The sequence below is a fragment of the Colossoma macropomum genome, unplaced genomic scaffold (genome assembly GCF_904425465.1).
Source record: "Colossoma macropomum unplaced genomic scaffold, Colossoma_macropomum, whole genome shotgun sequence".
NCBI classification, from domain to species: Eukaryota; Metazoa; Chordata; class Actinopteri; order Characiformes; family Serrasalmidae; genus Colossoma; species Colossoma macropomum.
In genome coordinates, this window is record NW_023494803.1 from 14,712,254 (window position 1) to 14,728,887 (window position 16,634).

The 16,634-nt window shown below is 38.6% G+C and overlaps 1 protein-coding gene across 4 annotated transcripts in view; it reads left to right on the forward strand.

Annotated features, from left to right (window-relative positions):
* The window catches only part of mpp5a (membrane protein, palmitoylated 5a (MAGUK p55 subfamily member 5)), a 72,997-nt gene that overhangs the window by 13,817 nt on the left and 42,546 nt on the right, over positions 1-16,634 (forward strand). For 3 of the 4 annotated variants that reach the window (XM_036594174.1, XM_036594176.1, XM_036594175.1), the window contains exon 2: positions 14,956-15,496. In XM_036594174.1, the coding sequence (XP_036450067.1) occupies positions 15,022-15,496 (475 nt within the window). In that variant the 5' untranslated portion in view covers positions 14,956-15,021. Of the gene's footprint in view, positions 1-14,103; positions 14,745-14,955; positions 15,497-16,634 lie in introns of those variants that run through there. The other variant, XM_036594177.1, reaches the window with a different exon arrangement.

Below are 16,634 nucleotides of genomic sequence, written 5' to 3' on the forward strand. Positions count from 1 at the left end.
TGCCTGATTCTTGACGAATCCAGTCCACTATTTTTCATCAACAAGATTTGGGAGATGAATTTGGTAAAGATTAATTCTTTATGTGCTATCATGTATGCTATCATTGAATTTAATTTTAAGCTCTTTGGATTCTTTCTTGAATGTTTTTTGCTTGCACAAGACACTGCATGAGCCAAAGAAGTTTCTTCGGGAGCACTCTGCGATGATGAAATCGCGTGCATTATTATGTGTTCGACCCTTGCCGTGTTTTTCTCCGTCTCTAAATGATTCGTTCCTTTTAAGAACTCCATTTTTCCAGCTACATTTTTTCTTTCTTTCGAACAGAATTCACAGTACAGTCTGCCTTATGTTGCCATATCTGGGTCATGCAAATTCCTGAAGCCACAAAGTTCTGAAATCTCTCTGTGGTTGTACTTCTGCAAGAAGTGCTTGAGGTAGATGGTTATTCAGGTACATCTTTATGTGGGTCTTTCAACTAGTTCACTGGTCCTGAGTCAGACTGGGTTTAATCAGATGACCTCTTAAGGTCTGACAGAGACATAGATTGTGTGAAAAATCTGATGTTTTTCACTTCGCCATTTTGTACACACCAATGTTAACGACAGAAAGCTCAGCTCGGCTCATCTGCTTTGTTTGTCACGTTTTGCCACTCTGGTTGAAAATCCCCCAAGCATGCAGGTGTTTTTTTGACAGGCAGGTGCTAAAGCCTATCGGTTACGTTTTATAATGAAAAATGATGAAAGAAAAAACATAAAGCAATAAATACAAAACAATAGTAATAAATAGTTATCCATAAAAAATATTATCAGTTGCTACCTGTCCCCACTGGCGAGTTAATTAATTTTATTACTCGCAATGTAATAATTTTGGTCGCAATTGCAACCATTTTAGTCACATTCTGGAGCCCTGAGTGGGGAGGAGTGGGTTCTGTTCCACGAAAAGCACTTCTGTGCAGCTGTTGTTTTGCTCTTCATCTATGTCTTTCAACGACTGTCTCTGTAGCAAAGTGACAGCAGGAATTGCTTCCAAAGCTAAAGCATCTGAGGCGTGGATGCTTGTGTGTTTTAAGTCTTGTTGGAATTTTTTGTATGGCTGGTTGAGCTGTAGTTGTACGTCCTTTGAAAGTCCATATAAACTGTGCGGTTTTAAAAATCTTGTTTTTGATAACTCACACTGTACGTTTGAATAGACTATTGTGTTCGGACAAAGCCTATGATTTATATATTCCAGAAGTGGAAACAAGTTATTAAGTTGCAAGTAACAAGTCTCAGGACTTGGCACTCGAGTCCCAAGTCGAGTTCCAACTCAAGACAGTAGAGTCTCAATTCTAGTCCAGATTCAGTACAGGCAAGTCTGAAGTCACGTCCCAAGTCCTAATTTTCAAGTCCTAAACAAGTCAGTATGTATTCTTTAGCTAATGTAAGGCCATGTCAACTCTGAACACCAAAATCATGGTAACAATAATACGGCCTTTTAATGACAGCATGTTATTAGTGTAGCTGCATATTATTTTTTTTTTCCACCCTTACAAATAAAATACAAAATCCATGGTACATAAATAACCATGACAGACGTAATGGTATACACAAAGAGAAGTGCAGCAACACATAAAAAGAAATTTTTTTAAAGTACTGTTGAACTTAATTTAAAATTTATATTTGGAGATAATTTTTCCCTGCGATGGACTAGCCCCATGAAAGTTGGGATTGGCTCCAGCACCCTCCAGAAAGATAAGTGGCTTAGATGATGGATGGATGGATAGATGGTAATTTTTGGTAAATTTGGTAAATTTGGGCACATTGGATGAGTAATCAGCACTAAAACTAGTTGCTAGTTTGAATTGAATTTGGACAATTTTCCAGTTTTCTGCACCTTAAATGATGCAGCAGGTGCATTTCGGCAACTGACTGCTGCACCATTCAAGGTGGAACAAAAATTTGAATATAAAGCTGGCGAATAACAAGTTAAATTCAGCCTTGTGGTGGATGTTGCGCTTGTTTTACCTGCAGTAGCTGTTCAAATCATTCAAATAGAGAGATCTCTTTTTCTTTTGTTTTGCTACCATAAGAAAAATGGTCATTTCACCTGCTAAGTTTCTTAAGTTAAACTAGAGCTGGGCGATATGGCCAAAAATGTTATCACTATAAACAAAATTCTTATAGTTCGATATCGATACACATCGCGATAAACGTCAAATCTTTATTTCAAGTTTGAAGGCTGATTTTTGCTCCTGAGTGGTTAATTGTCGTTTTAAACTATCCTTTATGATCAGAACATGACAAATACTTGCCAAACAATGGAACATTTCACAAATCTGTCTTGGAAGAGTGGGAGAAAGTTTCTGGTGAGCTGTTTTTACCAGCTGGAAAAGCACAGCCGCAGTTTTTGTAATAGTCATAATTTAAGAAAGAAAACAGATTATTTTTAGCTGTCTGGTGATGAGTGCTAGGCTATCCTGTTACAAATGCTAAACAAGTGGCCAACAACAGTGCTAAACAGCTTAGTTTCTCAACAACGTCAGCTTAGTATGAACAGCAAACATTAGCTGGCTCGGTACATCAGTGATGGATCACACGGCCTTACTTCCATCACTCCTACCACATCCATGTCAGAGCATATCTCAGTATTCAAACACCAGCTATCAGACCCCTGGATTTCTCTATATTAGTTTGAGGGGTGAACCTCAATATATCTAACACCAGACAAACAGAGTCCTCCTTTTAGGTACATTTAAACTGAAATTGGTGCTTTTGTGTGTTGTTCGATCTATAGTAACATCAATTCGCCGTGCTGTGCGAGTGATAGAGTGCTGCTTCAAGTTAGCCAGCAGCTAAAAACACCAAGCCTGGTAAGATAGCGTTCTCCCATTGTCCAATACCTCACAGCTTCCTCAGTTTACTTTCGTTTAAATGTAGGCTGTAACTTGTATGAACCCTACTCTTTCTTTGACTTTCGTTGCTTGGGAATGCACTAATACTAAAATATGTCTGTTTGAGTGCTGTAGCAGCGCTGTAGTTGTGTGGAACAGACGTGATTTAACGCTGCTAAAGCTTGTTAGGATGTTAGGAAAGAGGTGAGTTCACTCTAAGCCAGTACAGTTACACCACTTATTTCGTCACTCACACTTGCTCACAGTAGAATATATCGCCGATCACTCCACTCAGACAGGGAATGTCTGTCTGAGTGGAGTGACACTACATGTTTCAGACGTTGCTAAAGTATGTTTGATGACTCATTTTACTCGTTGCCCCCTCCCTCTCTAGTTAAAGTTAAACTGGAGTTTATATGCTGAGTGAGGGCTTCTTGATGCTTTGCATGTTTTTTGCGTGTGTGAATGCTTCACTTGTCTTCCGAAATAAAATAAACCAAGCGTACGTACAGTACAGTAACAAACATTTGACCGTGTTGCTGTATATCAAATTTATATTATATTTATTTACCTATAACACGTTGCACAGTGAGTACCGAACAGAAATGATACCAGTGTTGATACTGATACTAGTTATTAATATCCTTATCCCATAATTTGGTGCAAAAACAAAGACGTGAAAAAATGTGAAAAGATTCAAAATTAAAAGATGTGAAAAGTCTGTGGTCATCTCCCTACAGTTGATAATATTAACAGTCATAAGCAATACAAAATTAGCTACCCATCATTGTCAGGACAGCTCACACAAAGTTAAAACTTGGGCTACCTAGCAGTTAGCGATTTATGCTATGCTTGCTGCCAAATTTTAATTCAGCACAGACTTATTATTACTCTTTCCCCCAGAAAAGCTCATTTAGGCTATCAAAATATCCTATTTTTTTAATACGATAATCTGATAAGTACATTTAGACGATAAAACTACATTACCTGTGGTTTTAACACAAGGCTGAATTCGGCTTCCTATCCACCAGCTGAAATTTCCTTTTCCGTCTTAAAGGGGAGCTCAACCAATTTTGCAAAATTACTTAATCATTCAATGGTTAAGATGTAAACCAAATCAATCAGAGTGGTTCGGTGTGAAGTGCACCTTGCTAGAGAAATTTACTGATTCAGAATTTCTCTAGAAAGGCGCATTTCACACCAAACCACTCTGAATGATTTTGTGTACATCTAAACCATTAAATGATTAAGTAATTTTGCAAAATTGGTTGAGTTCCCCTTTAAATGGCGCTGCAATTATTACCATAACACCTGAGGTGCTAACCACTGCACCGTTTAAGGTGGAACAGAAAAACTCAAACAAGAATGGCGGATAGTAACCTGACTTCAGCTTTGTAGTTTTAATACTGTTAGCATTTTTTCATAAGGTGATTTTATGAAGATATCCTACCTAGAGTTTTATGTACAAAACTATAAATATACGCTGTTGCATGACATTTCCACAAGGTAACAAAATTCATCACAACACTGGCTGTACTAAAGATGTTGATAAAGCTGCCCCTTTGCCAAAGCAAACTCACTGCACTGCTTCTGATTTATATTTTATTATAATGCACATTTTTTCTTATGAAGAGAACAGATAAAAATTAAGAAAAATAAGAGGTAAAGAACAGAGCTCCAACCCAAGTAGTACAAATTTTATATAGTTTAAGTAAGGGATTTTCTGCTGTTTCGGTTTAACAAATATGAATTGCGAACTGACAGTCATATCTGTCAGCAAAGCACGGTTTAACTAAAAGTATTGGAGAATAAAATTCAGTACACTGACTACAAAATTTTCATATTTGGACGTTTTTTCGTGAAGTTGCAGTCTGATCATTATGCATCTGCAGCTGTCATTAATCGTTTGTGCTTTCATTATCACTATAAGTAATTAAGTCATCTACCCATTTTCAGGATTAGTCAAGGTATTGAAGATGCCAATATACTAAACAGAAATCAATCTTGCATAACTTTTTTAAAAGTTTTATTTCAACAGATATTTTATTATTATTAATTTAATGTTATTGTTTTTATTCTGCTTCTTTTACTACCTGTTGTTGAAGTATGTATGATCTCTGTGTACTTGTGATAAGTTTACTTTCACACACAGGGTTTAGTCTACCACACCTGTAAGACAAGAATAATATTATTTTCTCTGTATCATTCAGCATATCTAGTGTGATGTTTCAGTGCAGCATGTTTGATCTTTTAGAGGGACCTGATTTTTACAAGGCACACGTATATGTATAAGGAGAGAGAGGGAGCACAGTGTTTAATGGTTAAGCGGGTATGGGTGTGTAAAAACTTTGGGATCCACTGATCTTGTGCATTAAGAAATTATCTGCAGTTATTAAGATGCGTTTTGGACCTTCCTGTCCTCTAGAGCTTTGCCTGCCACCTTCCAAGAGGAGCTGAGAAAGCAGAGGCTCCAGTACTCAGTGGAGCAGTAATAAGGAACTGAGAGGCTAGGCCTGACTGATTAGAGCACTCTTCAGAGACCCTGTCACAATCCCAAGCGCTTGTATTCAGCTCACTGGGATGCACGGGTAAGGAGGACCTAGCCTCCCCCCTTCTCTGTGCGTCTGCACACGCCTTTGTGTTCCCTCCTTCAGTTCTCAGGCCTCAGGACCTCCAGCATGCTGACAAAGCTGTTGCCATGACGATGAGTTGGGCAGTCGCGCAGCACAGTAATCTCTTCCCAGTAGAGAGGGAGAAAGGGAGGGGCAGAATAAGATGGGGGAGCAATCCATTAGAGGGAAGGTGAAAGAGGAGGGGGAGAAAAATGAGAGCAAGTGAGGGAGGGTGTTTAAGATAAGAGAGGCTCTGTTGAGAGAGCTGATATCAGAACAACGGCTCCTATGTGGTCAGGGAGGTGGGCAGAAACGGATCTGGAATAGTAAAGGAAAGTTGGAAAGATTTAAAACGGCAAAGTTTATTTCTAAGCCAGTAAACACCAGCCAGTCAGTAGGCCCAGCTCAAACTTACATATAATGTTCCTTTCAGATGGTCTAGTGTGCCCATTCCATGTCTGTGCTAAGAGTTGGCTGGAAAAGGCAGGAATGTGGTAGACGGTGGAGGAGGGGCACAGAAGGACAAAGGTTATCCATTATGCTCTCAGTGGTGTCACATGACCAGTGCCTCTCCTCTGTGACCGCTTCTACCTTTTGCCTGCAACCTGTGTGCGCCACACCCAATTAGTGTTAGTGTTAAGTTAAAGTTTTTTTAGTGCACCATTCACATAGGCAGTACTTTCGTCAATGTTTTTTTTATGCTGTACTGCAGTCTCTTCTCATCACTTAAGGGATGACAGGGTTGTGACTCACTTTTTTTGTTGGTTACCTTATTAATGAGCCTAAGAGAATGGTGGAGAAAACGTAAGTGTGAAGCGGTCTAGCATGGGTTAGACTGGGTGCTGGGGGTTGGTTTAAGTGCATTCTCGGTAATGATAAAAGGACACATAATAGGCAGACCTGGTCTGTCTCACACAGTTGACAGCAATAGCAGGATCTCAAGGCTGCTACTGAGCGAGTCACTGGATGAGGAAAAGAGTGTGTGAGAGGAGACTGTGTGTTACAGTGTGTGAGTGCTTCTACATGCCCACTTATAACTTATTTGTTTCTATTCCAGCTGTCTTAAGCTTCTCACGACATTTGTATGCAGTACAGAATCTTACATAAGCTGCTTTTTAAGGTCACTCACTTACAGGCCATAATTAATAGGGATTTAACAATGTAAAGTGCCTTATTGTATCGTAACATCAGATTGTATTGTTGAATATAGGGCTGCACCTATCAGATAATTTCACTTTTGAATATTCTGTTTTATAGTTTATTGAGTGAACATTCAATAAGGAAATGAAAAGCCATGTATTTCATGAGTTCTTTTAGTATGTTTTATTATTGTTACTTATTTTTGTTTTTATTCATTTACATTTTGTGTGAATGTGTAAATTCTCTTTATGTTTATAAAACACCCCCCAACAGTTTTCTGTCAATGTTTAGTTTTATTTTGTTGGAACTCTTAGATAAAATTAGATTGGCTATTTAAAGTAAATTAAACAAGGCACATGCTTCTGTCTTTCAGTTCATATCGGAATAATATCCATATTAGCAGATCATTGCTAAAAAATGATTGGCATTGGAAAGATTTGACTGATATTTCATACTGATATTTGATTACATTTATTTTAACCAGAAGAACAAAGCATTTAGGCGATGATGAGATACTGTACTAAAACATCTGCGTTTTATTCATTTTATTGGAAGTGTCAAGATTTTTCTTCTTCTTATTATTTTTCTGCCCTAATTGCCCAGACAAAACCATAGGTCCTAGAGACATGAAACTTGATCAATAGGTAGTAGTCCCTCCTGCTGCTCAGGCACACAACATGAACCCAAACATCCTAAAAGGGGCTCTATAGCGCAGAAAAAATAGTTTTGCCTCATAACTCCTAAACCAAAATTTTTACAGACAAAATACACTTTTTTTCCTGATTCCTTCAGCCAAACCAAACAACTTGGCCATTTGAACCATTTAGCTCTGGCCACTGAGCTAGTTTGCATAATACGCGAAACCTACTTTTGCGAACTAGTCCTACAGTTTTTGCCCGATCCTCATGTAATTGGTGTCAAAAAATTAAAAAGAGCCTGAAACTCAATAATTATGAAAAAATATGTGACTTTTCTGAATGATATGGCTGTCATATGGTAATTCATTCTTCTGGATAAATTTAAAATAATTCATTATTAAGTTTAAATTCTATAACTCGAGAATCCTTTACCAAAAAAATTGAGACTTGACAGGCTTTTTCAGTAGAAGATTCTTAGGTAGCCTTTTGATTTTTGTGTGCATCGGTCATTAGGGGGTACTGTAAATGCTACATAGCTGTTTTTCAGCATCCGTACATCCGATCAAGCTTTGCATGTATCATCTATTAGACTATAAGCGAATTTCTAAGGACAGTTTGATACATTGAAATGTATGGTTGCCCTCAGCCAATCAGCATTCAGCAAGCATTTGACAGGCTTACCATTTACCAGATTTACCAGTTTCAACAGATTTGGCCACTGGGAGAGCTATTCATAAGAATGAATTAATTATTGCGTTTATTAATCAATTATTCCTAATTTTGATCCAAAAACTATATGCATCTAATCTTGTACAGTGTGCCAGTTTTTTCAATTGCAAGTTTATTATAAAAATGCACATTTTTTTTGTAATTGTAAACTGTTTGAAAACAGTACTTTTCAAACTAGTCTTTGGATTTTGATCCAAACTTTTGGAAATTGGTCTTGAAATACTCTCTGGCCTCTCTAGGTAAATAATTATCAAAAAATGTTGACTTCTTTATTCAGCATGGTGTTGCTCTATTAATTCATCACTGCAGGCATCACACTGCTAGCTTGATTCATCAGTCTTTGGTCCTATGATCTCAAAGCTTTAAGTATTTGTATATATTGAGACTCTGATGGGGTTTGCAACATTTGGTCCTGATTGGCCTTTAGGGGGGCACTTTAGCACGAAAAATCATTAAAAATGTTACTACAATATTATTACAAAGTCTACAGATAAACAAGTGGTGCCATTTGATTCAGTTCACTGACATGAATAACTTTGTAATTACATGTTATGTCAGTAATTGGACTGCTTGTCTGGTATTTTATTTATTCGTTCAAATCTCAGGATAGGTCTTATTGCATATTTTTGTATATTTCTTTTATATTTGTATATAGATCTAGATTTATATATATATATATATAATATTTCTGTAATGCTAATCTGGGTGTATTTAATCCAAGTTTCCATATTTTATAAATGTGTATGCATCAGATACAGTCATATGCAGAAGTTTAAACACCCCTGGTCTGGTCAAATTACATGTTTTGTTGCTTTTCTAAATGAAAAAATGGTCAACACGTCCTCTACAGAGAACACACTACTGTTTATTTTAATGCACAGTATTTTTTGGTGATTCAGCGTATTCATATTCAAGCAATTCCTTTGGTATAGGACACACAGTAACATTAAGAGACCACTGAGGCTTCGGTCTGCCTCAGCTGAGGACACAGGAGCAACATGAAGCAATCTGACTAGTGTTTGTACCTGTTTAAACAGGCCACATAATTTTGGACACATTTCTTGAAGAGTTTTTTGCTGCTTCACTGCTGGATTGTATATTATAGTTAGATCCAAACTTGACCATTTGTGCTTCAAAGGTTGCTTTTTCTAGTTCTGGGTACATACGCAACACAAAGATTTATTCAAAACCTATATCACTCATGTGAAAAAGTAATTGCCCCTAAACCTAATAACTGGTTGTGCCACCCTTGGCATTAACAACTGCAATCAAACATTTGCAATATCTTGCGATTTTGCATCACTGTGGAGGAATTTTGGCCCACTCTTTGCAGAATTGTTGTAATTTGGCTATATTGGAGGGTTTTCGAGCATGAACTGCCCTTTTAAGATCTTGCCACAGAAAAGTCAGGACTTCAGAACCTTAAATTTGTTTCTTTTGAGCGATTCAGAGGTGGGCTTGCTTGTGTATATCGGATCATTGTCCTGCTGCATAACCCAATTGCATTTGAGCTTCAGGTAACAAACTGATGGGCGGGCATTCTCCTTCAGAATTTTCAGAATTCATGGTTCCATTTCCATTTATTCCAATCACAACAAGTTGTCCACGTTCTGCAGAAACAGGACAACCCCACAGTGGTTGACTGTTGGTATAATGTTTTTATGGTGGAATGCGGTGTTAGCTTTACGCCAGATGTAACGGGACCCATGTCAAGTCAAGATTTATTTATATAGTTCTTCTTACAACAGGCATTGTCACAAAGCAGCTTTACAGAAAAATCTGGGTCCAAGCACCCAATAGCAAGCCAAGCCAAAGGAAAAACTCCCTAAGAGCAAGAGGAAGACACCTTGAGAGGAGCCAAGACTCAAAAGGGGAATCCATCCTCCTCTGGTCAACAACACATAGCAAACAATAACAAAAGAGCAATATGAACAGAGTATGGTTTTAACATTAGTGTAAAATATTAAAATACAGAAAAGGAAAAGCAGGTGAAGCAATGGCTACAATTTAGTAGTTCAAGTCTGTGCAGCAATAGCATCATCAGGAGGATCAGTTAAAGCATATGAGGTTTGCACAGCATTGTACAACAGGGCTCCATGATGGTCAAACTGGTCCAGGAGATGGTCAAGGCAGATGAAGCATCAGACCGCACAGGATGGGAGTTGTCAAGTCAGCAAAGAAAACACACAGACAGTTAATTCTTTTAGAGGGACTGACTACTGTACACAGTGTTAACAGAGTGCAGCAGAGACTCCAGCTGGTCTAGCTATTACAGCCTAACTGAAAGGGAGAGCCAGAAAGTGACACAGACATGAAGGGGTCCCAGAGATGTCAGTGCCCCTCCGCTCAACAAACTTGTTTGCCATAATACTCTATGTCCATGAACCCCCAGATCTGCACCTTTTATTTAACGGAAAAAACAAATTACTAAAAGTAACTTTTTAGCCTAGACTTAAAGAACGAGACTGTGTCTGAGTCCCAAACACTGATTGGAAGATTATTCCAAAGTTGGGGGGCTTTGTATGGAAAGGCTCTACTCCCTGATGTAACTTTATTCTAGGTACTAATTCTAGGTACTAATAGTAAGCCAGCAACTTGTGATCTAAGTAGACATGATTGTTCATAATAAGAGAGAAGTTCACTCAGGTGCTGAGAGCGAGGTCGTTTAGAGCTCTGTAGGTCAGTAAAGGAATTTTGTAACCAATGCAGAATTTAACTGGCAGCCAGTGTAGGTTTGGTAAAACTGGGCTGATCTGGTCAAACTTTCTATTTCTTGTAAGGACTCTGGCTGCAGCCTTCTGGACTAACCGAAGCTTGTTAAGGCTTTTGCTGGAACATCCAGACAGCAGGGCATTACAGTAATCAAGCCTTGAGGTAATAAGTGCATGAACTAGCTTTTCTGGACCCTGTAGAGACTGTGCATTACTTAATTTGGCAATATTGGGAAGATGGATGAAAGCTATTAGTAATATTTGTATATATAATAGTAATATTTGTTATATGTGCATCAAAGGACAGATCGGGATCTCTCGTGACACCAAGGTCTTTTACTGGTGCACCTGATGCAACTGAGAAACGGTTAAGTGTTAAATTAGACAGTTAGTTTTTAGCAGCAGAAGAAGAAGAACCTCTGTTTTGTCTGAGTAGGAGGAAGTTGCTTGATATCCAGTCTTTTATGTTATTTATGCAGTTCTCAATCTTGTTAAGTTGAAGTTTATCATCTGGTTTGGTCGATATATACAATTGTGTGTCATCAGCGTAGCAGTGGAAATTGATTCTGTGTATACTTATAATGGTACCTACTGATACCATATATAATCCCAAAACAGAGTTTTGTGGAACACCATGTTTTTGTAAAAACAGATGATTCGCCATTTAAATTCACAAACTGATAGCTATCGGTGAGGTAAGATCTGAACCAGGCAAGAGCTATTCCTGTTACTCCTACAAGGTTTTCTAGTCTAACTGTCTAAACCAATTCCAGAAAGTTCCACCTTTGACTCATCAGTCAACAGAATATTATCCCAAAATCTGTTTTTTGGCAAATGTGAGACAAGCCTTTGTGTTTTTTATTTTTTTTTATTTTTTTATTTTTTATTTATTTATTTTTTTTTAGTCAGCAGTGGTTTGTGCCCTGCAGCTGTCCCATGGATGCTATTGTTGCCCAGTGTCTTTCTTATTGTGGAATCGTGTACATTGACTTTATCTGACGGATGTGAGGCCTGCAGTTGTTTAGATGTTAATCTGGGATCTTTTGGCACTACCTGGATGAGTTGTCCATGCTCTCTTGGTAAAATTTTGGTAGCCTCGCTACTCTTGGAAAGGTTCAACACTGTTTCAGGTTTTCTCCATTTGTGGATAATGGTCCCAGAGTCTTAGCAAGGACTTTATAACCCTCTCTGCAGACTGGCAGATTTCAGTGATGTTGTTTCGCATCTGTATTTGAATCTCTTTAGAATGTTGCATCTTGTGCTACTTTTTGAGAAATTATAGCCTGCTTCACATTGTCAGACAGGTTCTATTTAAGTGATGTTTAGCTTTAACAGGTCTGGCAGCAATCATGCCTGGGTGTGGTTAGTAAAATTGAACCAAAAAGTCAATTGAATTTGGATAACTGGTTAATTCAGCAGCTAAGGGGGCAGTTACATTTTCACATAGGGCCAGGTTGTGCTGAACAGCATTTTCCCTTCAATAAATAAAATAATCATTTAATAACAGCTTTTTTATGTTTACTGGGTTATCTTTGACTAATATCAAAAGCAGTTTGATAATCTGAAACATTCAAGTGTGACAAATGTGCAAAAAACAGATGAAATTGGGAAGGGGCAAATGCTTTTTTCACAGCACTGTACATTTGTCAACAATATTTCCACTAGCTAGTGAGTGCTATAATAGTAAGCTACTACTTGCATGTTTTTTTCCTGACTCAGTAGTATTTGATAATAGTATTTTTATACCACAGTCAAATTTTACATGTCCCTACTCTTTTTGTCAAGCCAAATCTGTTAGCCAGTTTAATCCACTCTCTCAAAATCCCACTGACTTTGCACATTGCGTTTGGTCTGATTCCTCACACACTGCTTAATTGTGATTGGCTGGGTCGCTGTTTAGTGAGTCCAAAGTTACTTGTGCCTTCAAAAAAATGTTATTTGTCCTAAAAGGGTGTTTTTCCCCAGTAATTTGTAATTGCCAGTCCGAAGTTCAATTCAGGAAACGTGAAATATTTGAATAGTGCGGGGGTCAGAATCACTTGACTATGGGAATATAGGGTCATGTCCTCTGCGTTCCCCACATCACGTTCTTTGATCAATTTTGTGTAAACATTCCATTTCAGCGGTAACCCTTCGTCCAGCTTCCCTGTATATTTGCGAAGAACTGCCTCCTAAAACTGTGAGTGGTGGCAAACGATAGCAGCGAACTCAAAGTAAACAGAAAACTGTTGGCACCTGTTTGCAAACGTTCTCCTACATAGCTGCACCAGTGGTCTAGACGCAAAGACAATGATGCAATGTTTAAAATTGTACACATTATTTGGAATGCAAACAGGGTCTTTGTGAATAATAGTTACTTGCTCCTCCGTTCCAACTTCATTAACGATTCCAGAAAGCATACATTTCGAAATAGAAAATGTTACAGCTCAGCTCATAACATGAAGTTGGACAGCTTTTAACGTTATCGAACTAGCTAGCTAGCACCTTACCGTCATCCACATCATTAGCATTTTACTTTTTTTACATTCAAGGAGCCGTCGTGTCTCTTCTTCAGATCCTCCAACGTGCTCCCATGCAAGCAAAGGTTGGCTTTACAAATAGCACAACTGAAGTTTTTTTTTCAAATGCTCCCACGCTTTTTGTTTTTAAGGTGGCTGTGCGCTTTTTTTTAACTCTCCAGTAAGCGGTAATGTCAAAACATTCCTTGTTGGTGTGAGAAACCCCTGTGATGATGTCATTAAATTAGTTCCCAACTAATTTGATCGTCGATTTTAGTTGACTACGTTGATTTAATCGTTTCACCCCTATTGCTCGCACGTGCTTCTTCAGTTCTGCCCATGAATGTTCTTTGGGATTGAGGTCAGGCCTTTGTGATGGCCACTCTAATACCTTCACTTTGTAGTCCATAAGCCATTTTACCACAACTTTGGAAATATGCTTGGAAGTATGCACCCAAGCTTTAACTTCCAGGCTGATGTCTTGAGATGCTGCTTCAATATCTCCACGTAAATTACCCCCCTCATAATACAATCTATTTTGTGAAGCGCATCAGTCCCTCCTGCAGTAAAAGCAACCCCACAACATGATGCTGCCACCGCTGTGCTTCACAGTTGGGATGATGTTCTTTGGCTTGCAAGCCTCCCCTTTTTGTTTCCATACATAAAGATGGTCATTATGGCCAAACAGTTCCATTTTTGTTTTATCAGACCGGAGGACGTTTCTCCAGAAAGTAAGGTCTTTTTGTGCGGTTGCAAAGTGTAACCTGGCTTTTTTATGGCAGTTCTGGAGCAGAGGCTTCCCTTGCTAAGCGGCCTTTCAGGTCATGTCTAGGGGATGTTTTACTGTTGATATAGATACTTCTGTACCTGTTTCCTTCAGCATATTCACAAGATTGTTTGCTGTTGTTCCTGGATTGATTTGGGTTTTTTTTTTTTTTTCACATCAAAGTACGTTCATCTCTAGGAGACAGAACGCATTTCCTTGCTGAACGATATGATGGCTGCAGGGTCCCATGTTGTTTAAACTGTTTGGGGAAAAAAATGAGCGTGGTACCTTCAGGCATTTGGAAATTGCTCCCAAGGATATTTACCAGACTTTTGGAGGTCCATGATTCTTTTTCTGATATCTTTGGCTGATTTCTTTTGGTCAAAGTAGCAAGTAGCCTTTAAATTACTGCCACAGCTTCACTTCCAGTTAACTAAAATGATGTCATTTAGGCTATCAGAAGCTTCTAATGCCATGGTCATTTTCTGGAAGTTTTCCGTGTACAAAAGGTATCCTGAACAACTTGCTAAAACTACACTTTGTTGACATAAAGTCTGTGGAGGGGATAAGTATTTTATTAATATTATTTTTGATAATGTGTTAACCTAAACTTTAACCTAAGTGTATGTAAATTTATGACTTCAACTGTATATCAGTGTAAACACTGAGAGAACCAGAACTAACATGCAACAATGTATTATTTTCTGCTTTAGATCTAGGGAACTGTAAATACACCCTAAATAAACTTTATTGAAATACTACAAGAATGGAAACATTATTGGTAAGCAGTTGTTTTCATTGCAAATAGCATAAAAGGTACATCTAGGGTATTTTTTTTATTTTTTATTTATTTATTTTTTTTTACATTTCTTAAAAAAACATTTTTTGAAACATTTTTAGCTTACGTATTAATTTTAACATATTAGCTTTTTAAAATATGTACTCCTTAGAATATTTGGAAGTCTAATTCTTCTCAACTTCCCTCTGCCTAGGTGGAGCTCCCTCTCTGGAGTTGTTGTTAACCCAGACCTCATTGTCATGGCCTTATCCTTCAGACCATGCAGAACTCATCCTTCCTAAGCCTCACACCTCCTGCTCACAGCCCTTCTATCACAGTACCACCCACCCGCAAGGAAGGCAGTGCAAGCATGATTACCACCTCTCACATGAATGGCCGTGTGAACGATTCAGAGGACCGGAGAGAGGGATGCAGTGCCGATGCAGGTGAGGCTCAAGATGAGCTCCTGCAGTGCCACCGGGAGATGGCTGTGGACTGCCCAGGTGAGCTGGGTGCCCGCACTCTGCCCGTCCGGCGGAGTGCCCAGCTGGAGCGCATCCGCCAGCATCAGGAGGACCGCAGGAGGAGGGAGGAGGAGGGCCGCAGCCTCCAGGAGCTGGACCTTAACTCCTCCATGCGCTTAAAGAAGCTTGCGCAGAACCCCAAGGTGGGCATCGATAACCCTACCTTTGAGCCCATTGAGGGTTCTGGGGGTATACAGCTACAAGGCTTCAACGGGGCCCCAAAAATATTAGGTGAGTAATAATTATCCTAAACCTCGATCCTGAGAAAGTGAGCTTGTGGTTCAGAAATGCAAAATACAGTCCGATAATTTTAGAAGTGAATTTTGAATGCTAATTGAATAATGCTACTGATACTGGGCACATGATACCAGGAGATGTGAGAGGGCTCATTCTTATCAGAGGCAAAGCAGATCAGCGAGTCATATCACTGACAAAACCCAGGGAAAGACTTGCCTTCAAAGCAAAAGATGACAGGGACGGTATATGCTGCCTTTCTCTTACACCTCTTCCATTTTTCTGTGTCTAGGCACAGACTTTTTTTTTTTTCCTTCGTTGTGGATATTATGCCTATGACTTCCTCTCCTGTTAAGGAAGCAGTACATTTCAAATGACAACAAATTTGACATGCAGATTTGTGACCAAAGCAAAGTGTCACATTGTTCTTTAGCAGCTGTAGTAGGTGTACTGTAATTTTTTTGTCACAGCAACATCATAAACTTATGCTGAAATGATCAACCAAGTCACATTGTTACATTTTTGTGCCCTTTGATGTTTTTAATCGCATCCAGCTTTTCTCTTGGCTGTGAGTAAGGGTGGGTGGTATACTGGTATCAATCAAAGTGAATACCGGTGTGATTTCCATTTTAACTCTTTTGTTTTGCTCTGTTGGACCAGAGCTGTGGCAGATTTTGCCCCATCATTCTGGGTTGCCATATTCACGGTTCTAAATCTGGTTAGTTCTTAAACGTGCAGTGCAGGTAGAAATTATGCAGTGGCATTTTAATAAATAAGTTGTGTTTTTACATCCTGTTTCAGATGTTTACTTTTGGACACATTTTGGGTGTTTCAGACTGTTAGAGCTTGCACTTGCCAGTCATTCCTATAGTGTTTGTGCTGCTGAGCGGAGCAGCAAGAAGGCTCTATAGACATACTTTTACCAAACAAATAAAGAGTCAAATCTGTCACTTTGCTCAATAAAAATATAATGTCTCTTTACTTGCTGTTAAGTGCTGTCTTTGCATCTGCAGTTACCTCCTCGACTGTTTCCATCATTTCTTGGTTATGTTTATTGCATTTGGTACATATTTATCTTTACTTTCAGTGTTTATATTTTGTATACAGTATGTAAACTATCTAGTTATTTTTATCG